The 21,331-nt window shown below is 42.1% G+C and overlaps 2 protein-coding genes and 1 long non-coding RNA gene across 3 annotated transcripts in view; 1 reads left to right on the top strand and 2 right to left on the bottom strand.

Annotated features, from left to right (window-relative positions):
- The window catches only part of adcy3b (adenylate cyclase 3b), a 30,185-nt gene extending 19,232 nt beyond the window's left edge, over positions 1-10,953 (bottom strand). Inside the window, exons 1-5 of the mRNA XM_034076243.1 lie at positions 10,030-10,953; positions 9,260-9,409; positions 7,704-7,843; positions 7,503-7,614; positions 548-675 (exon numbers count right to left, since the gene is read on the bottom strand). Coding sequence (XP_033932134.1) covers positions 548-675; positions 7,503-7,614; positions 7,704-7,843; positions 9,260-9,409; positions 10,030-10,698 — 1,199 coding nt within the window. The 5' untranslated portion in view covers positions 10,699-10,953. The remainder of the gene's footprint in view (positions 1-547; positions 676-7,502; positions 7,615-7,703; positions 7,844-9,259; positions 9,410-10,029) is intronic.
- A 646-nt stretch (positions 10,954-11,599) lies between these two features.
- On the bottom strand, positions 11,600-14,197 carry LOC117439915 (uncharacterized). The gene is made up of 2 exons (XM_034076057.1): positions 14,126-14,197; positions 11,600-13,210 (listed from the first exon to the last, which is right to left on the bottom strand). Exons 1-2 carry the CDS (start codon positions 14,166-14,168, stop codon positions 11,820-11,822), a joined length of 1,434 nt encoding a protein of 477 aa, XP_033931948.1. The 5' UTR covers positions 14,169-14,197; the 3' UTR covers positions 11,600-11,819.
- A 4,514-nt stretch (positions 14,198-18,711) lies between these two features.
- On the top strand, positions 18,712-19,076 carry LOC139433157 (uncharacterized). The gene is made up of 2 exons (XR_011642730.1): positions 18,712-18,830; positions 18,943-19,076. It is a non-coding gene; the product is annotated as an uncharacterized lncRNA (long non-coding RNA).
- Positions 19,077-21,331: the final 2,255 nt, after the last annotated feature.

Raw genomic sequence — 21,331 nt, 5'->3', positions numbered from 1 at the left:
GATTAATTGGCATTGTTTCTTTTTCTCTTTTCTCTCCTACTTTGGGGACTATTTTAAGTGTTGAGTGGCAAAATCTCCCTCATCTAATTCCTTCCTTTACTCATTTATATCTTTAATTATTGAGATTGCCTTTTGTCATATATTTCATTTAATTTGTATTTGTTCCGTTCATGGTATGCACAACTTAATGTATAACAATTATTTACAAAACATGTTTCTATAAACACAGCATACCCGAAAAGGAGCTGGGAGAAGAACATTATCTTATACTACCTGCCCCTTTCTCAAAAGAAAATAAGAAATAGAAATAGATGGTCTGTCCTTCATATTTTCTTATTCACAGCCAATCATAACAGTATCGTAGGAAAATAAGAGAAACACAAAAACTTACAAAAAAATACTTAGTTCCCACTTGACAGTTAACTGAAAGAAACAAAACAAAAAAACATATATAGACAATATGTACAAATAAAACCACCATAATACAAACCCTACATTAATACTACCCCTTCCTTTTCCATTTGTTGCCAATGAAATCATTACTTACGATATTGCGTCCACCATGGCGAGGCCCATATTTATGGAGCAGGCAGCATGGTCCTCTCTGAAATCAGGAAGACCACAGATACAATAGTAACAGTCTCCAAGGATCTTAATCCTCAGTTGGTGATGGTCCTGCAAGACAGCACAAGGAGAAAGAATGGTGCATATTTAAAATACGTGTAAGTGTAGCAAATAGAAAAACATTGTCAATATCTACAAATCAAAGAATATACATATGTTATGTTCTGCTTCTTTCGACTCTCCTATCAAACAGAAAGTCAAAAGTCACTATTGTATGCTTAAGTGATTAGTAGAAATACTGAAAGGACCTTAAGTGGTGACTGTTTGACTACAGATCGGGTCCAAAACTAGCAAGCCACATGAATGTCTGGGCGCAAATTAATTGTATTAATTGTATATGCTACACAAATATGGCCAGGATCCGTTGAATTTTCGGAATATTGGGTTGCAGATTCGAATTTTCCAAAGGGGGGTTAATTTAGCATGCAACACTTGAGATAAGTAAAGGATAAGTTAAAAAAGAAAGTAGAAGGAAAGTGAGGTCAAAGAAAACAATTTCTGCTAAAAAGTTAGCAATGATTGAGAGTGAGACCTGAACATTTCAGATGTGTGTTTATAATTTATAGTTTATAGTTTATTAGGATCCCCATTAGCTGGTGCATAACAACAGCTAATCTTCCTGGGGTCCACAAATAACATAAAACATGACATTCGACAGTACATTACAAGACAATGATACAAATCGTGTACGGCGTCAATTTTCCTTCAAACAGTGACTTTCATATCAACCATCACATACAGCTTATTTTCTGATTCCCCATTTCCTTGGAAAGAAAAAAAAAAAAAAAGAATAATAATAATAATAATAGTGATTTTACAAATGTCTCCCTTCGCTTCTTTTAGAGTAAAAACAAACTAAACAAATACAATCCTCATCATAACTGTGAAAGGCTGTGTGTGTGTGTCTATGTTAGCGAAAGTACCATATTCCGTGTTTAAAAAACCTATATGAATCGGTGTGCTGCTTGTGTAATTTACAATCTTTGGGCTTCTAGATGCCTCTTCAATCGTCTTTTGAAGCTTGCTTTAGTTGTTTCTTTAGAAATCTGATCTGGCAGTGTGTTCCATGCAGCCATGGCTCTATACAGCACTGTGCTATTCATAGACTCTGTTTTGGCTTTAGGGATTTGATAGCAACCTCTTGTGGCATGTCTCGCTTTATATGTATGGATGTTAGAGCTAGGTGTAAGTTGCTTATATAGACAGGTTGGATGTTTCAGCTCATTTATGTTTCTCAAAAAGACAAGGAGTGATACCATCAGCCTTTCCGTGACTAATGTCCAGGAGAGCTTGACATGCATTTTGTTTACATTATGTCTTGGTGTACACCTAAGGGCAAGCCGAGCTGCTCTGTTTTGAACCAGTTGCAGCTTTCCCAGGTCCCTCTTGTTTGCCCCTGACCAGATCATTGAGCAGTAGTCCAGTTGTGAAAGGACTAGAGTCTCAATGACTTGTTTTGTCAGTTGCGGTGGTAAAAACACTGAGCACCTCTTGATGACAGATATATTCCTCCCCATCTTTGCCACCACTGACTCTATGTGTTTCGTCCATGATAAATTGTTCACTAGGATGAGTCCCAGGAGCTTTGTTTCCTCCACCTGCTCAACCTCTACATTATTCAGCATCAGATTCAACTGCGGTTTAGACCTTAGTACGTCATTTGTGCCAAATACAATACTTTTTGTTTTTTGAATGTTGAGCAATAATTTGTCGCTGGTCACCCATTCCATTACTGTTTTCAGTTCTTTGTTCAGAATATCAGTTATCTCACCAATTGTGGGAGCCTGTGTATATATTGTCGTGTCATCCGAGTACATAGAGACTTGTGCTTTTTCAAGAGCTAATGGAAAATCATTTGTAAAGATTGAGAAGAGTAAAGGACCTAGTGAACTTCCTTGTGGAATTCCACTTGCAACACATCTAGCACTAGAGATACTGCCATTAAAGTATACACTTTGAGTTCTGTTATATAGATAGCTTTCTAGCCATGATATCGCCTTTGGGGCAAAACCATAGCACTCCAATTTGTCAAGTAAAATGCTATGGTCTATCAAATCAAAGGCAGCGCTATAATCTAATAGTACTGCTCCCACCATTTTCCCACATCAATCTCTTTCATCCATTGATCTGTCATTTGTGTTAATGCTGTGGCTGTTGAGTGACCCTCTCTATACGCATGTTGATACTCACTCATCAGACTGTTAACAGAAAAATAGCATTGTATTTGATTGAATACAATTTTTTCTAGTAGTTTGTTTAGAACAGGTGACAGGCTTATTGGTCTGCTGTTAGAGCCAGTGAAGGCATTCTTTGCATTTTTAGGGAGTGGAATAACTTTAGCTACTTTCCAGATTTGCGGGCATGTACCTTCCAGACTCATGTTAAAAATATGACAGATGGGTGCAGCAATGAACTTGGCTACATTCTTTAATAGCTGACCATCTAAGTTATCAATACCTGGTGGTTTATCATTATTGATTGCCAACAATAACTTTTCCACCTCTTCTGTCCTAACTTTACCCAGCTCAAAGGTGCAATTTTTATTTTTCATAATACGTTCTCTAATATTAACATAGGACGACTCGCAGCTAGATTTTGGCATTCCCTGCCTTAGCTTCTCCACTTTATCAATGAAATAGCTATTAAAATAATTGGCAATATCTAGTGGTCTAGTGATGTATGCCCCCTCTGATTCTATAAAGGATGGTGTTGAGTTGTTTTTCCTACCCATGATGGTATTCAAGGTACCCCAGAGCTTTTTTCCATCATGCTTTATATCATTTATCTTAATCTCATAATACATTTTCTTCTTCTTTCTGTTCAGTTTTGTCACATTATTTCTTATTTTGCAATATAACTGCCACTCAGAATGATTGCCGGAATTCATTGCTGCCCTTTTTGTTCTGTCTCTATCAGCCATACATTTTTTTAGCTCCTCGTCAATCCATGGTGCCATGGTAACTTCTTAACAGGTGCATGTTTATCCATCACTGGTAACAACAATTTCATGAAAACATCCAGTGCCGCATTTGTGTCACTCTCTTTAAAAACATTAGACCAACATACTCCTTTAACATCCTCCACATATGAATCACAGCAACACCCTTTATATGATCTCTTCAGCACTATTTTCGCTCCTGCTTTTGGGACTTTGGCTTTCCTACATATTGCTACAAGGTTATGATCGCTGAAGCCAATTGGTACTGATACCGCTTTTGAGCACAGTTCACTTGCGTTTGTGTATATGTGATCAATGCATTTGGATGATGTTACTCCAGAGCTATTGGTAATTACCCTGGTTGGTTGATTGATCATCTGATCTAGGTTACATGCACTTGTTACCGTCATCAATTTGTTTTTCAATGAACAGTCTGATGACAGAAAGTCAATATTCACGTCACCCAATAAATATATCTCCCTGTTTTCATCACATGCCTTCTCAATCATTTCACACAATTTATCTAGATAATTACTATCAGAGCTTGGTGGTCTATAGCAACATCCCAGCAACATAGGTTTTAAATGGGGCAGGTGAACCTGCAGCCATACCATCTCTACCTCACTTAACATCAAATCCCCCCTATACTTCACAGGAATGTGACTTTGTACATAACAAGCCACTCCTCCCCCATTGCAGTTTCTATCCTTTCTGTACAAATTGTACCCCTGTATTGATATTGCACCGTCCTCAAACGAGTCATCTAAGTGAGTTTCAGAGATGGCCAAAATATGAATATTATTTGATATCAACATATCCTGAACACACTGAACTGATATTCAAGTGAGCGATCTTTAGCCCTTTCTTAGGTAGTTTAGCATTCACTGACATAAATAGAGATAGACTAACAGAAAATTAAGCACAATGTCCATTACAGTTCTGATGCTAAAGTGCATGTTTGTGCGTGTGTATGTGGGCATCCCTTGTGTGTGCGTGTGTATATGCATGCACCAAGCTACGAACCCCTTCTGTCTCTTTAGTCCCTTTTCTCAGTCCTCTGAGATGAGTGGCGTGAATCCGTTCTCTCAGCCCTTTGGGAGGGGGGGATCGGGGGATGGGTGGGGGTTTGCGGAGGATGAACAATTAGTCTGTCGTACCTAATGTAAGCAATGTTCCCTTTGCTCCTTTCGGCCTTCATGGCAGGGATGAGTTCCTTTCTCTTCTGGCGTACCGCTTCAGGATAATCCTCGTTGAGGAAGATGTTCGTTCCTTTCAACCTGTTTCGTCTCCCCATCACAGCCGTCTTGTCCTTGAAACGCAGAAACTTCACAACAATCTGCCTAGGCTTGTCTGCGCCCCTGCCGTTTCCCATTCGATGTGCCCTTTCCACCTCGATCCTCTCCTCATCCATCTGTAGTTCTGTTCTGAGCAGCTCCCGGACCTTGTACTCCGATTCCTCCCAACTCTCCCCTGGAGACTCTGGGATTCCATCAATAATTAAGTTTTTGCGTTTCGATTGGCCCTCTAGATAGTCTGATTTTCCACTCATTGTCATAACAGATTCACGCACAGTACTAATGTCTGTGCGTGCTTCTTGGCTCTTCTTCTTCAGCTCCTTACAAGTCTCTTTTAGTTCATCCACTTCTTTTTGGGAGAACTGTAGACTGTTCTTAAGGTGTATCTCACACTGCACTGCAACTGTTATTCATGTACCTTTGTTATTCATGTTTTATTTACTTTGCTTTTAAATGAGTGTTTTTAAATGCCATTTTATAATATGTTTCTTAATGCTCTTAATGTCTTTGATTTTTGCAAAGCACTTTGAATTGCCTTCAGGGATTTGTTATCCCAGGGGACTCCCGAGGCAGTTGCAAGGTACCGACAGGCCCAAAGGGCAGCAGCCTCATCCGTGGCCGAGGCAAAGCAGCGGGTGTGGGAGAAGTCCGGAGAAGACATGGAGAAGGACTTTCGGGCGGCACCAAAGTTGTTCTGGAAAACTGTCCGACACCTCAGGAGGGGGAAGCAGGGGACCATCCAAGCTGTGTACAGTAAGGATGGGACGTTGTTGACCTCAACGGATGGAGTGTTAGGGCGTTGGAAGGAACACTTTGAGGAACTCCTGAACCCGACAACTCCGCCCTCTATGTTAGAGGCAGAGCTGGAGTATGACGGGGGATCAACACCAATCTCCTGGTGGGAGGTCACTGAGGTCGTCAAACAACTCCGCAATGGCAAAGCCCCGGGGGTGGATGAGATCCGCCCGGAAATGCTGAAGGCTCTGGGTGTTGAGGGACTGTCATGGTTGACACGTCTCATCAACGTTGCGTGGAAGTCGGAAACAGTACCGAAGGAGTGGCAGACCGGGGTGGTGGTTCCCCTTTTTAAAAAGGGCGATCAGAGGGTGTGTGCCAATTACAGAGGCATCACACTACTCAGCCTCCCCGGGAAAGTTTACTCCAAGGTACTCAAAAGGAGGGTCAGGCCGATTGTCGAACCTCAGATTGAGGAGGAACAATGCGGATTCCGTCCTGGTCGTGGAACGACGGATCAGCTTTTTACTCTCGCAAGGATCCTGGAGGGGGCCTGGGAGTACGCTTATCCGGTCTACATGTGTTTTGTAGACTTGGAGAAGGCGTATGACCGGGTTCCCAGGGAGTTACTGTGGGATGTGCTGCGGGAGTATGGGGTGAGGGGGTCTCTACTCAGGGCCATCCAATCTCTGTACTCCCAAAGCGAGAGCTGTGTCCGGGTCCTCGGCAGTAAGTCGGACCCATTTCCGGTGAGGGTTGGCCTCCGCCAGGGCTGCGCTTTGTCACCAATCCTGTTCGTAATATACATGGATCGGATTTCGAGGCGTAGTCGTGGGGGAGGGGGTCTGCAGTTCGGTGGACTAAGGATTGCACCACTGCTTTTTGCAGATGATGTGGTTCTAATGGCTTCATCGGTCTGCGACCTTCAGCACTCACTGGATCGGTTCGCAACCGAGTGTGAAGCGGCTGGGATGAGGATCAGCACCTCCAAATCTGAGGCCATGGTTCTCAGCAGGAAACCGATGGACTGTCCACTCCAAGTAGGGAATGAGTCCTTACCCCAAGTGAAGGAGTTCAAGTATCTCGGGGTCTTGTTCTCGAGTGAGGGAACAATGGAGCGTGAGATGGGCCGGAGAATCGGAGCAGCGGGAGCGGTACTGCAGTCGCTTTACCGCACCGTTGTGACGAAAAGGGAGCTGAGTCAGAAGGCAAAGCTCTCTGTCTACCGGGCCATTTTCGTTCCTACCCTCACCTATGGTCATGAAGGATGGGTCATGACCGAAAGAACGAGATCCCGGATACAAGCGGCCGAGATGGGTTTCCTCCGCCGGGTGGCTGGTGTCTCCCTTAGAGATAAGGTGAGAAGTTCGGTCATCAGGGAGGGACTCGGAGTTGAACCGCTCCTCCTTCGCGTCGAAAGAAGCCAGTTGAGGTGGTTCGGGCACCTAGTTAGGATGCCACCTGGGCGCCTCCCTAGGGAGGTGTTCCAGGCACGTCCAGCTGGGAAGAGACCAAGGGGTAGACCTAGGACCAGGTGGAGGGATTATATCTCTTCGCTGGCCCCGACCACGGATAAGCGGGAGAAGATGGATGGATGGACTTTGAATTGCCTTGTGTTGAACGGTGCTATATAAATAAACTATATAAATAAACTTGCCTTGCCTTTCTTCTAGGTTTTATTTTGTTTTAATTAGTGGTATTGTTATTATGTGTATGCACGTGTCTATTCCCTCCTTGTGTCATAATAACAGATACAAATCAAGAAAAAATAGAATTATATCTTTAAAACCATGGAAAAGGATATATCAGCTATATAAAACATAACCAGTACTTCTATTAAGAATATACCAAACAATATATTGTCAAATCTAGGAAAGAAAAAAGGAGAGGATACAGTAAACCTGACTCACTTCTGCCAGTTGGTCGAAGAGGGCAAACAGTTCATTGAGCAGCTTCACGAGCTCCTGGGCGCTGCAGGTGGAGGACAGCTGGGTGAAGCCAACTATGTCAGCAAACAGGATACTGGAACATGAGGGAAGAGGTGTAACATTCAGAAACCTTCCCGTAACAAATACCATCAATACACTGCAACACAAATGTGTGGTCCCAACCTGACGTTTTCATGGCGGTACATGTACATGGTGTTGAACTGCTGCTGCTGCTGGCCCCCGAGCTCACTGGCCTGGTTCTTCATGCCCTGCAGCATCTCGTCTGCAATGTGTTTGGGCAGGATGGACAGTAATAGTTCCTCCTATATGGAGACAACACAGGATGAACAGTGAGCCTTGTCAGGTTCAGTACTGACACAAAGATTGTCCCATGTGTATGTTTTTGCATTTGTGTGCATAGCATGACTGAGGTAGAGAAGGGATTCTCACGAGATCCTGCCAATGTGTTCCTCTTGGTTGGGTCTGTCTGTCTTCTATTAAGCTCCCCAATGAAAAGACACTTGGGGAATTTTATTCATTCTCTTTTTGTCTTCCACATACTGTTACGATACTATTATTCCTCATCTTTTCAACGCTACTCTTAGAACAACTCTCGTACCCTTACCTTGCTCTCTTATTCCCAGAAATGGTCACATCACAGCAATAAATGTGAGATGTGATTAAACAGAGTAATTTAATGAATTAGATTAAGGTTGGAGTAAAAACATGGTATAGTATTTGGCTGTAATAAATCAAACTAATGTATTAGGAATACTGTATCATTGTGAGTTTATTGAGAACATGATTGCAGAGAAAAAGTAAAAAGTATGTATACTTTATATTTCTTAGGACAACTTTGAGGATTCAGATTCAGATTAATAATTCAAAAATATAATCATAAATCACTTTCATGTGTTATTATAGGTTAAGATAAACTTTATTAATCCCTTGGTGGAATTCATAAGCTATCTGGCAGTATATAAAGTAAAGAAAACAAGTTCCAAGTTAAATACCTTCAACAATAAAGGGATGCAGGCTTTAATGCTTCAATAATTATAATAAATATAACTGCAAATGAGCCCTTGTGCAATATAGGTACACTTCCTGTATACTTTAAGTTCAGTTTGATGCTTAACCTTTGCACTTTTACTTATGTTACATTTTGAACGCATGCATTTTACTGAACATATTATTTATACACAGTAGAATTGCTTCTTTTACCATGTATTTAATCTTGTATACGTGTGTCTTCCCTTTACATTCCAACCCCTCATTTCTGAAAGACAAATTAAAGCCTAAATACTAGATAATTTATAAACAATTGGACCAAAATCAAACCATTATGGAGAAAGCTGTCAGCTGCAAAAGGAACCATAGAGAAAGACAAACTGATAGACATAGATAAGTTCACATAAGGGGAAAGGAAGAGCTATTAAAATACAAAACAAATTCCTAAATCTAAGTGTATCCTTCAACAATTTAGGTTTTGTTGGCACAGAGCTTAATCCGTCCATATTGTGCTCGGTCCCTCGCGGTGGCTGCGCTGGTGAAAACAAGTCTGTCTAATCACCCATTTATCCTCGAGCTCAGCACAACACATTATAATTAGGCAGAACAGCGTGTCCTTCCTCACCGGTGTGTTTGTGTATAATGTGTATGTGTGTGTCCAAATTAGGAAATGGATTATCTCATTAGGCAAAGTCTACCTGTAATTGTGTATTTGTGTGTGCCACGTTTACCTGCTGGGTGCTCTCCTCCTCCAGTGTGACTTTGACCTGTAGTGACTGACGGGCCTCCAAAAATGCTGTCCTGTACTTCCTGTCCGCCATGTAGTACGACAACACACCCACCGAGGCTGAGCACAGGTACAGCATCATGTTGGCTAGGAGCTGAAGACAGGATGTTTGTTTGTTTACTGATGGTAAGTTTCCTCATTCTGTCAATGTGTATTGTTGTTTGTAGTTCTCATATATTGAATTGAATATGGGAATCACTTAGTTTTAAGAATAATCAGCTGGATTCAGAACATGTATTTCTTGCTTCTAACAGATGTATTGAACTGTTTCATCGAAGAAAGACAATTTTCTGCAATGTAGGCCTATTTTTATCCGATAATAAAATATAGCTGAAAATTGAAATAAATGTAAATATAGTCAGTGTAAATTCTCTACAGAAATATATAACTTTCAAATATATACCATTGAGACTATTCTGGCTATAGTGCAAGTAAATCAAGAATACTCAACTTGCTTAAGGTGGAACTATTGCAAAATGACATTATTTACATAAAAATACTTAAAGAAATTACCATTGTGTTTACAATTATTTTTTATGATGTGAATACAAATTGTTAATGGGCCAAATTTGGCCATGAATTAAGGATCATGCAATACCCTGAAAGCATCGAATCTTCAGTGCCTCATGTCCTGTATGACCATTTTGGGCTTCTTTTCATTTTTTTGGTTTCAGGTGCTTTGTCATTTATCACTTTACAGGGGACCATATTTACCTGTCTAACCAGCATGGGCCCCTGCAGGTCATCCTCGGACTTCTGAGCCACAGTCACCCCCAGCACCAGGGTGTGTATCCCAGAGGAGAGGGCCGTGAGACGGAGCAGCGGCCCCAGGTCCAGCGGAAGGGTCAGAAAGCTGGAGAAAGTGAAAAAGGCATGCCAGCCCACAGAGTCACTTCCTTGGGGGAAACGCTCATAGTTCAGACACATGTAACACAAAACGTGCACGTTTATCATCAGCCACAGAATGTACGGCACTGCTCCGCGCGCCACCGGTGACGCGGGAAGCTTCTGCAGCCGGCACAGCGCGTACAGCCCCGCGTCCGCAGACAGCCCCACCGCGGCGACCACCACCATGGCCAGTTTGTCCTGAGTGTACACCACCGCGCACATGATGATGATGAAGCTGTTGAAAAGAGCGGCAAACAACGCCAGCACGAGCAGGTTTTCTTGTCTCTGTCTGCGGAAGTAGTTCTGGTAAATTCTCTCCAGTGACTCTGGAGCAAACGCAAGGCGCGCCGCGCGCGGCAGGCAGCGGCAGCATCTCGACTGGAGCACGGTCACTTCACGGGTCTGAGACCCACCGTGACCCGTGTCACTGGGACCCTGCACGGAATACTCCACAGACTGCTCGCTGTCTGTCGTGGGGATCCGGTTCAAAGACATGTTGGTTTAGTAAAGACTATCCTGATGGTTCCTCAAGTAATACTGTTTATCAATGCCAACATCCATGGAAAAGTATCACAAGTAATGACATCGTGAAACTTTTTGTATGCAAAAATTAATCCATGGTAATGAAAAGCATTTTAGTGCTAACAATCATAACATCCCAGGGAGTTTTAGGCATCAACACGTGCTCACCTTCTTAATGATATGGTGTCAATAACTTCCTTTAAAGTAGGCTACTTTACATTACAGTTATGAAGATGCTGCTCCTCCCCAGGCTGCTTCAGTGGAAACACTTCTTCTTCCTTGCTGCTGGAGTCCTGTGTGCTGCCATGGTAGACCAACAAAACCCTGAGCCACAGGTGGATATCCATTTGCCAGCAACATATAATCTTTTCAGAGAGGGCATTATAAGTATATATAGGCAAAAGGGCATCTTATTCTGATGTACGGATCCATATTTCTCCTTACTCCGGTACGATCTGCACAACAGACTGTACTTCAAGATGCTATTCAGTTTTCTGATGTTATTCTTCGTTTCTCTCTCCTCCCACCCTCCCCCTCCTTTTTCTAAACACCAAGTCCTCTGTTACTGTTGCTAAGATGAAGCCAAAGTGACTACCAGATTGCAATCATGTCTTAGGAAGTGTGGCAAAGCTGGTGTGGAAGGAAGAAGGATTATACATCCACTCTTTGAAAAAATGAATTTTCTAAGTACCAACAAATACACCAACACATTTACTTTTTACGGTATTATGTTAAAAAAAAATACAAAAATTAAATTGAAATGAAAAGTTCTGTATGCCAACACAGTATTTTGAAATCTACATTTTCATTAACACTCAAGTGCAGACACAATCTTCCAAGATTTTCATATTCAAATAAATACACAAACACATGCTTGGATAAAATGTATTCTTATTTTTTTTTAACACTCAATTATACATCTTTATGACACAATTGTCAGGTATGCGAATTTGCTTTTCATTTAAAAGAGTAAATAAGCTCACATTTAATTTGGTATTCATATTTTACGTCAGTTTGAATATGCAATAATGCAAGAACATGCATATGGACACACATGCACTCTTAGTGTTTGGCCACAGATCTGAGCGCTTCTATCAGTCTGTGTGTGTGTTGGTTGTTTGCGGTGATTTTCCTATCATGCCACTGAGGGCACTTCCCAAAGCCAACAGTATAGCCACAAAAACTCCCAGAGTCCCCAGCCTCCCCAGAGCTGCGGTAGCCAGCGCTGCAGCCCCCAGTGCCCCGGCTCCGATAGGTGCTGCTGCTGCGGTGACCGTCTCCATGCCGATTCCTTTAATTAGCTCTGGCCCCGTGAGAAGGCCCCTTTGTAGATTCACCTGAGTGTTGAATGGGCTCTTTGGTGCACCCAGGACAAACGCCCCTACTGCAACTAGGGTGATTTGTAAAAGTTCTGATATTGTTAGGGGTGTCGAATTCACTGCTAGGCCGAGCGTTGATAGAAGTGCACCAACAACAACTGACCCTAGAGCTGCTAACGTTGTGTTTTTAGACCCAAACGCCTGTTTTGCTGCAACGCTTGCAGCTCCGAGTGACACCCCTGCAGCTGTAGCTGCTCCTAATGTTCCCCCCATGCTGCTCCGGGACCCTAGAGAAGAACTTGAATGCAGTATGGCTCTAAGAGAAACAGATGATATTATGGCAGCTCCCAAAGCAACCTTTCCAGCCACCTCTGGCCCCAGCCCAACCGTGGCCACTGTTCCCAGACCAGCTCCGAGCAGGCCTGCAGACAGATACGCAACCCAGAGGACCGACTGCAGCATCAAAACCACCTCCGCTTCAGACCCTTCTCCTGCTCCACCTGCCCCTAAACCAACCGAAAATCCCAGTATACCCACAAAAACAGAGTAGAAGAATATCCTCTCCAGGAGTTTGCACCCGCTTTTAGATTTTGGTTTTTGGGTCATTCTCTCCGTCAAAGCCTTTCGAAGGGCACAAAGCACGGAGATGGTCAATCCCATGACGAAGAGTCCAACCATGACTCCCATTCTTCCGTACAGGACACTGAGGTAGAGTGTGGTGAAGATGATCAACAGAGCTGTGCTCATTTCGTTGATATTGGAGTATGAGTAGACTACAAGGACCAGAATGCCTTGGGCGGCGATGCAGATCCATGGAGGAAGGATGCCTGCTAACACTCCAGTAGTGACAGCACCAAGCACAACAGAGGCTCCCGTCGTGGCCTCCTCTAACCAAGGCAACCTCGCTCCAACTTTATTCAACAGCTCCATCACCATGGCAGCAAGGAGGAAACCACTTCCCAGAGAAATGAGCAGTGAGGTGAACACGAGGCACGCTGTCACCACGCCGACCCCAGTGGATCCGGCTCGTCCAGCAGCCAGAGTTGCAGCAGACAGCAGGACGCCATCTTCAGTCAGTGAGGGCTCTACTGCGAATAATGCAGCTTCTCCAAAAGCAAATCCTGCTGCTGCACTTTGTAGGATCGTCTGCACTGCACCAAAAGCACCTATAGGAAAAGAAACAAAGATATGATATATAACAATTTCTTTACAAGGTTGAAATGAATTAAGTACATTTACTTCAATGCCAACAACAATTGTACACATGAAGTTCAGTTTAGTGGAACTGCATTATGGAAAATGTAGGTTTCAGAGTTTTTTGAGCACAATTTACAGTATTTTTCGATTTTCTTCTTTAAAAAAAAATCTATTAATCAATCTTTAGTTTTTGCAATTATCATATTGTTAAATTAAATAACATTAATTAATTTTGAATGTAAATATTGCACTTTTTCCAAACCCTTTTCCGACAGCTCGTATAGTTACTTTTATTTATCAATAAAGAATGATGATCAAATTGTAAAACATGTTGTCTTGTCGAATGTCCTATGTTTTTAAAGCATCTGCAATAATCCAATAGCAATACAGTACACATTTGCCATTCTAAATTAGGAGTATTTTTACTCTATGTATATTAACATAATAGATTACTTTTATTAACTAACTATTAAATGCAGGAGTTTTACTTGAAATTAAGTTATTTTATATTGCGGTAGATATAGTCAGTACTAAGTAGTAGAGGATCCTGTCACTTTAAGACGAAAGTGAAACCACTGAAATGGCTCCACGCTGAAACTTAAAACCAGGAACACTTTCTGAACTACGAAAGAACACCAAACATTTCAAACGGACCATTTCATTACCTCCACCCTTGTGTCAGTGCAGTTAATTATCTGCAATAAATAGTTATCTGTACTCTGCTTCATTATAGTACAACAACAGCAACACTGTCACATGGCTGCAGATATGAACTCTGAGTCATCTGTCCAGCAAATGAGAGCAGCTGATTGAATATCTGATATACTGTTATTTATCTCAAGTTTAGCTATATTGTTTTAAGTGTGTCTCTTAAATAGTCTTACCAAGGCTTGTTTCTGCCATGGCTTCTTGAGGCTGCCTCTGCATGAAGCTCAGGCACAAAAAACAGGCTCCACCTTTTCCTGTCTGATGCCACTTTTCACCCACAGAGGGCAGACACAACCATAATAAAGATAAGTGAATGGTTGACATTCAGTAAAGTTATACTTCATATCAAAATGTTTTTAAACGGTCAGCTGTTCCTGTTAGTACAGTCTGTAAACATATTCTAAATAAATGCAGTAATAAACTGTTTTTTTTCCAACAGAATATGCATTTGTGTTCTAAACAATTGTTTTATTTTTGCAGGTTTAATTGAGGCTTAACCAGTTAAAATCTCATTTATTCACAAGCACAATACAAACCAGGAAACATATTGCAATGCATGATTTCTGTTTTTTTATTTATATATTTAGTCAAGAGATAAAGAGGGAAGTCAGGGGATGTTATAAAAAGTGTTAAACCATTTGTAATGGTTAAAAATACTCGTTTTTTCCAGTCTCAGTGCACCTCCTGCTGGAGTCTGCTATGTTGGAATTCCTCTCTAATCAAATGGGAAACCAAATATAGAAATAATTTACTACAGTAAAATGCCAGTAACACATTGATGAACCAGCATTTATAAGCATGTGCCATAAAACAATATGACATTTTACTGCAGAACAAACTTTTACTTGTGATACTTTTGATACATTCGGCTGATAATACTCTCTCACTTAAAGGCGATATTGTGTTTATACAGCATACAGGTAGTCAGGTACATACTTGTACACACTGTGAAGACCACTGAGACAAATGTAACATTTGTGATATTGAGCTATATAAATAAACATTGATTGATTGATTGATTGATTGATTGATTGATTGATTGATTGATTGATTGATTGATTGATTGATTGACTTGCATTTTTGGTTTCTACTAGAGCCGGTCAACAGGCACTACATCACTACATTTAAGTAAGTATAGGTTTGTATTTTCAAAAGTAAACACTGTATTTGTATACACTGTATTTATACCCTACACGGCTCATGTTGACCTTTTCTTTTCAGATACCATCTGCCTGAAAATACATGTATTCACCCTCTGTCTGGTGGAAGGTATCAGTCTGCACACCTTTATGCAAGGACTTGTAACTAAGATTACAAGTTTACCTGACGTGAGCTCAAGTACATTTTTGGATTTTATACTCTCTTTTTATCAAAGCATATGAAATACGACTCTCATTGGTGATTACGTGCAAAGTTACTCTACAAATGCTTGTTTAAACGGAGGGCCCTTGACCCAAAAAATGGCAATAAAAGCCCTGTAACCAGGGGCGGCGGGTACTGCAGGCTAGGGAAGGCTAAGCCTTCCCAAATATTTGTGTCACTGCATGCAAGAAAAATATAATATATAATGTTTGTGTCTTTGACATTAGCGCTGCTATGCAGCCAACTGTGCCCTGTACTACGAAGCCAGTTCAACAGACCCTGGATACGTTTGAGTTATGATATCTTAACTAACCCTAACAAACGCGCTCTCGCTAAACGGTCATACGACGCTGGTTATCAACTCGGTAAATCAAGCCAGGGTTTCTCTCTCCAGCTGAGAGCGCGTTCACGTGAAAGGGGCGTGGTTAGCAACATTTAGCATCGTCATACTTCATTAATGAAAAGTAAACTAACATTAGACAAATATGAACTTTAAACATCCATGATTTAAACATATAATCCAGGATACAAGCCACATAGCTGCACCTGCAAGGTGAATACAGCTGGTAAAAGAAAAAGTGTCTGAATGCGCACATGAACAGTTTTATGATATCACTGCCCCGTCTAAAACACGATCTGACTTTAATTACATTTGAGTGTTTCGTCAAACTTAATGTATTGCTTAAAATAATACTTCTGCATACAGTATGTGACACTGTAATGGCGCATTTCCACTGCAGCGGGTAGCCCCGTTTAAGCGTCCTTAACCGTCCTCAAGCGGCCAGGCCAGTTTTTGGTGGCATTTCCATATAGCCTAGTACCGGCTAGCGGGTACTTTTTCCGTCTTTTTCCGGCCCCATAAAATCGTGGTTCTATTTATCAGACCAGGCCAGGGCTGTGACGTCAACACTCGACTGCTGATTGGTCAGAGAGAATCGTCAGAGAGAATCGTCACAAGATCGCGCGCGAGTTCATCCCTAGCGTCGCATATAGATCTAGAAGCAAGCTTGCAGCATTTTTATAAACAGCATTTTGTAAACGGAGGAGCTACAAAAATGGCTACGATTTTTAAGAAAAGCACACTGTGGTCGACCGAGGAGGTGACGACGTTCCTTCATCTCATTGGGGATGATAAAATCCAGCGGGAGCTCGACGGAACAACAAGAAATGTAAAAGTGTTCCAGGATGTCTCTGCACAGATGTCCGAACGCGGATTTTCGAGGACTTTCCTGCAGTGTAGGGAAAAACTTAAAAAGATGAAGAGTGAATATCGCATAATAAAGGACAACAATAACACGAGTGGTGTGGGTCGCAAACAATGGAAGTGGTTCGACTTGTTGGACCAGATTTACGGCCATAGACCGGCCAACGTTGGGAGGGAGGGAGGCCTGGACTCTGCAACGGCTTTACTGGAGTCCCTGCAAGGTACGCTCACTTCTAACAAAGAAGTCTATTTTATCCTTACATTAATGTTCGACAACCCATGCTTTTATGGAGCCCCGAAGAGCTACATAGCTACATAGCTAGTCTATTGTTTGCTAACACCATATGTGCCATTGTTTACGTTCAGTTTTTCTTTTCTATAGTTGTTGTTGCTATTTAGTATTGTGCTGCAGTAGTTTGTGGAATTTACAAGTCATTTTGCTGTTCTAGATGATTACATTGGGACTTGTGAGGAGGAACATTCCCGAACAACGGGTGATGGCAGTGTTCCGTCCACATCGTCATTGAATCCAGAACGGACCCCAGCCGAAGACCCTAATGGCGCATTTCCACTGCAGCGGGTAGCCCCGTTTAAGCGTCCTTAACCAATGTGTCGCATTGAAGATGACGCCACTGCAGTTTTACTGAGCGTCGCTCCACCCAAAAAGCCCATGGGAGCCTGCTTGCAGACCTCCACTCTCAGGACAGTTCCGGTGCAGACCTCCACTCTCAGGACACCTCCACTGTCAGTACAGGAAGTGACGATTCTGACGCGTTTTTTCCCCGCCCACCGAAGGACTCGTTTGATGGAAGTTTTCAAATCACAATGGAGACTCATCACGGAGGTGATGAGTCCGCCCACCGTGCACTTTGGGTCGGCCTTGGTCAAGCCCTTTTGACCCCCCCCAGCCTGGTTCTCGTAAAAGTTTTTCACTCAAATGACACCATGGAGGAATGTTGACGGGAGTTGACAGGGGACTCTGCCCTCCTCACGAGTGCCTATTTTCGGACACTTTTTTTCACTTTTCCCCGGTTTTATTATTATTTTGGCTATTTCACCCGGTTTCTACCGGGGACATTTCCCGGTCTCGGGTGTCCCCCCACGGCCTGTGTCCAGTGTCCCCCCCCCCCACACTCATCCATATATTAACGGATTTTGACAATTGTTGTTGCATTTTTCTCCTCTCACTGATCGAATGGCAAACGCGACCCACTGTCGGAGGGCCTCCGCGCCGGCCGATATGAAGCGTGACCAAGACGCACCGTCCAGGGGTCCCACGGGTCCCGCAGCGGGGTGGAGGTTCCCAGCTGGAACCTCCCCACCTCCGCCGCGGTGCACCCGGCAAACGCGGTTGTTTCTCGAACCTTCCACTGTTGTCTAGCGGGTGTAACTAAAATACAAGATGTCGTATTTATATATATAAATAAATATATATATATCTATATAGATATAGATATATATATATAGATAATAAGTGTCACGATCCGATTTTATTTTGTATTTGCGTTCATTTCCTGTTTGGAAAGTGGCACTGTCCTGATAGTGGTAATTTTATTTTGGAATTCTTAGCGTGCACTTCCTGTACTGACAGTGGTGGTGTCCTGAGAGTGGAGGTCTGCAGCGGAACTGTCCTGAGAGTGGAGGTCTGCAGGCAGACCCCTCTCAAAAAGCCCGCCAAAAAGCTGATCGCCCCGCCTACACTGCGTTGCTACCCCAGGTCCAGAGCCATTTAATAGAAGAGTTACGACATCTCCGTTCACTCCAATGGACCACTTTTTTACAGCAATGGCGGATCGTGGAGCCTCTCAATCGTTCCCCGGAAGTTAGCTCCAAGGCTGGCAGAGCTGTGGAGTTGCAGCATAATACACCGTTCGTGACGGACTTTTAAAGGTAAAAAGAAGTTTAAAGATTTATATTGCGGATATTATCAGTCCATCTGATTCAAATGAACATGTGTATTAAAGGATGTCAGTGGATTATCCCTAAATTAGTAGATTTAGGGAACGTTTACAGATAACAGATTAAGCTAGCATACCGAAGCAAGTTAGCAACACACGTTGAACAGCCTTTTAATTGTAAATTCCGTTCTCTCTATGTCATTTCGTCCAACATTAGAGAAGAGGGGCTTCTAAACGGGATTGTATGCGGGGGTGGAGGGAGTTAAATATTAGATAAATATAACTTTGGTGCGTGTAAGAGTGAGTGTTTTTAGCAGAGCCATATTGTGTCCTTGTGATTATGTATAATGTTGCAGCCCAGCTGATTCTGGATTGATGGCAAAGGGAGAGGGACTTAAGTGAGAGTGAAAACACAAGGTACGTTTAATACTACTGTTTTATATAAGTAAACACGTTATCTCCCCAAGGCAATAGGTGTGCTATATAGGTGTGTATAACCCTTTCTCCTGTCTGTTGCTCCCTCTCTCAGCACAAGAACCAGAGGGGGGTTCAATGGAGCCTGAATACCTGCACTGAGACCCTCACCCTGCACCCTGAGTCTCAACTCTCAGTGTTTTTCAAGCCTTTCCCTGTTTTTTTGTATTAAACAAAACATTAAGCTCTCCCAATGGTGTGGTTTTCGTTTTGTGAAAAAGTGCAAATGCAGTGTTTGTATATAAATCACATATTTTGTTGCTGTTGGTCGTGAAATTGCTCCTGCTGACTTGAGCCAGCCATTTTTTCCTCCGCTCTGTGTCAGTGGGGAAGCCGTACATTCGTACTCCTTTCTCTGAGCGATTTGAGCATCCCCAGGCAGCACATCAAACCATGGTGGCGACTAGGAGGCAGCACAGCAAACCATGGTGGCGACTAGGAGGCAGCACAGCAAACCAGGACAACACGGAGGAAAAGGCACCGACAAACTGCATGATATGCTCTTCTATGTTTATTGAATTCCATGTATTTGCAATGGATGTTCCTAAAGCAACACATTTAACATCATCATCATCATCATCATCATCATCATCATCATCATCATCATCATCATCATCATCATCATCATCATCATCATCATCATCATCATCATCATCATCATCATCATATCCTGTCGGTCTCCTGTCCTTTCTGAAAGCCATAAAGACGACATTAGTCATTTAGATAACTTGTGTCCTCAATTACCAGGGGATTACTGAAACTACCATGAATTTAAGAAAATGGTAGAAATGAATCCAATCTGAATTTTAAAGCATTACTTTAGATCCCCTCCCTCTAAATGTATCAATAAACATTAGATAGTGATCCTCCTGACTACCATACAAGTTTAAGAAGATAATATTGGTTTGAAAGAATTCAAAGCTATAAATCAGGGGTGGGGAACCTCCGGCCTCCGGGCCGTATACGGCCCGCGAGACAATTTGGTACGGCCCTCGATGTCATTTATAAACACACGCAAAAAATAAAAAAATGAAAGAAATCTAGACCGCAAAAAAATTAAACAAGCGAGTGCCTGTTTTTCCTGGCCAAAGTCAGGGTCCTTGAACACAACACGAGCCTAACGTGTCATCACGTGGTATATGTCTCGACTGACAGGGGTGCAGTTCTGACGGAGAGCACCAGAACGCCACTCCAGCACTTCAGAAATTGCAGTACCGATAAGTCCATACACATGCCGCAGTTTCTGCGTGTCTGTGTCTTTAGCTGAAAGCCCAGTTGCGATCTGCTCATCTGTCATTCTGATCAGACAGTCAATAACAGTGTTGTTATCATTAGCATCTGGTTAGCTAGCTATGCTAACGAATATAAGAAGCTTTGTCTACAACCAGTGAGGTAAAGGCACATCTTTATATGATCATTATAGTTATAAAAAAAATAAGAGAATAAAGTAAACAGGTATAAAATACTATATGACAGTTATTAATAAAGAAGAATACAGTTTGAAAGGGGAGTGATTTGTCAAATATCCATAAATTAAAAGAAAATCTGCTTACAGTTGTGTTTGGGTGTTGAGAGATGTGTCCATAGATCTCCTAATGTTGCTCTCAAAGTGCACCAGATTGATGCTTTTAACTTCAACATTTAAAAAAAATCTTCCCAGGGGAGCACGCCACACCCTGCACGTGCATGCATACGCGAGTCATGGTGAGATATCTGGATTAAGAGGTTGCTTTTTCTTTGCACAGAATGAAATGAATGGGCTGTGATTTTAGTTTTTTTAAGCAGAGGTCAATCATTTGTACGGCCCTCTCGGGATATTGTAAAAATTGAAATGGCCCTTGAGAGGAAAAAGGTTCCCCACCCCTGCTATAAATAAACAGCAACAGGCTCTTTAACCAAGGCACTGTTAGTAACATGTAAACTAGTTGTTCACACTAATCCTAATATTATCACTTAATATTAGCAAATTCGATTTTATTTTTGAAAACATATTGATGTAAATACATACACATATCGATTTGTTGTATAAATATTGCAAATCAAAACCTTTATTCACTAATAATTACCAAAAATCGTAGTTCTATCTCCTGTTATCAATGCATTCACATTGCCCGCCATGAATTTCCGGGGAACGATCCCTCGTCTACATGAACCACGTGACGATAACCGTTTTTGGACTTCCGGTGTCGTAACTCTTCTATTAAATAGCTCTGCCCAGCGCCATATAGATAGAAGAGGATATATAATGATGGCTGAGTGAGAAGCAGCAACGTTGCAGGCTCGTAAACAAAGTTTAGATTTGAGTCCTTGACTGCAAAACTGACAGGCAATAGCTTATTCATGATACACTTTAAGTTATTATAGAAGCTTAAATAATCACAATTTACTTTAACTATTCAGTTACCAACACTTTTGACATAAAGTGCCTGCTAGCATGACCGACC

The sequence above is a fragment of the Pseudochaenichthys georgianus genome, chromosome 24 (assembly GCF_902827115.2).
Source record: "Pseudochaenichthys georgianus chromosome 24, fPseGeo1.2, whole genome shotgun sequence".
In the NCBI taxonomy this organism is placed as follows: domain Eukaryota; kingdom Metazoa; phylum Chordata; class Actinopteri; order Perciformes; family Channichthyidae; genus Pseudochaenichthys; species Pseudochaenichthys georgianus.
The sequence above is the reverse complement of the archived record's forward strand: the minus strand, read 5'-3'. Positions and strand labels throughout refer to the sequence as shown.

Coding starts and splice junctions, on each gene's coding strand:
- LOC117439915 (XM_034076057.1), bottom strand. CDS start 14,168: ATGCAGAGGCAGCCTCAAGAAGCCATGGCAGAAACAAGCCTTG. Junction 13,211..14,125: donor CATGGCAGAAACAAGCCTTG/GTAAGACTATTT, acceptor CTTTTCCTATAG/GTGCTTTTGGTGCAGTGCAG.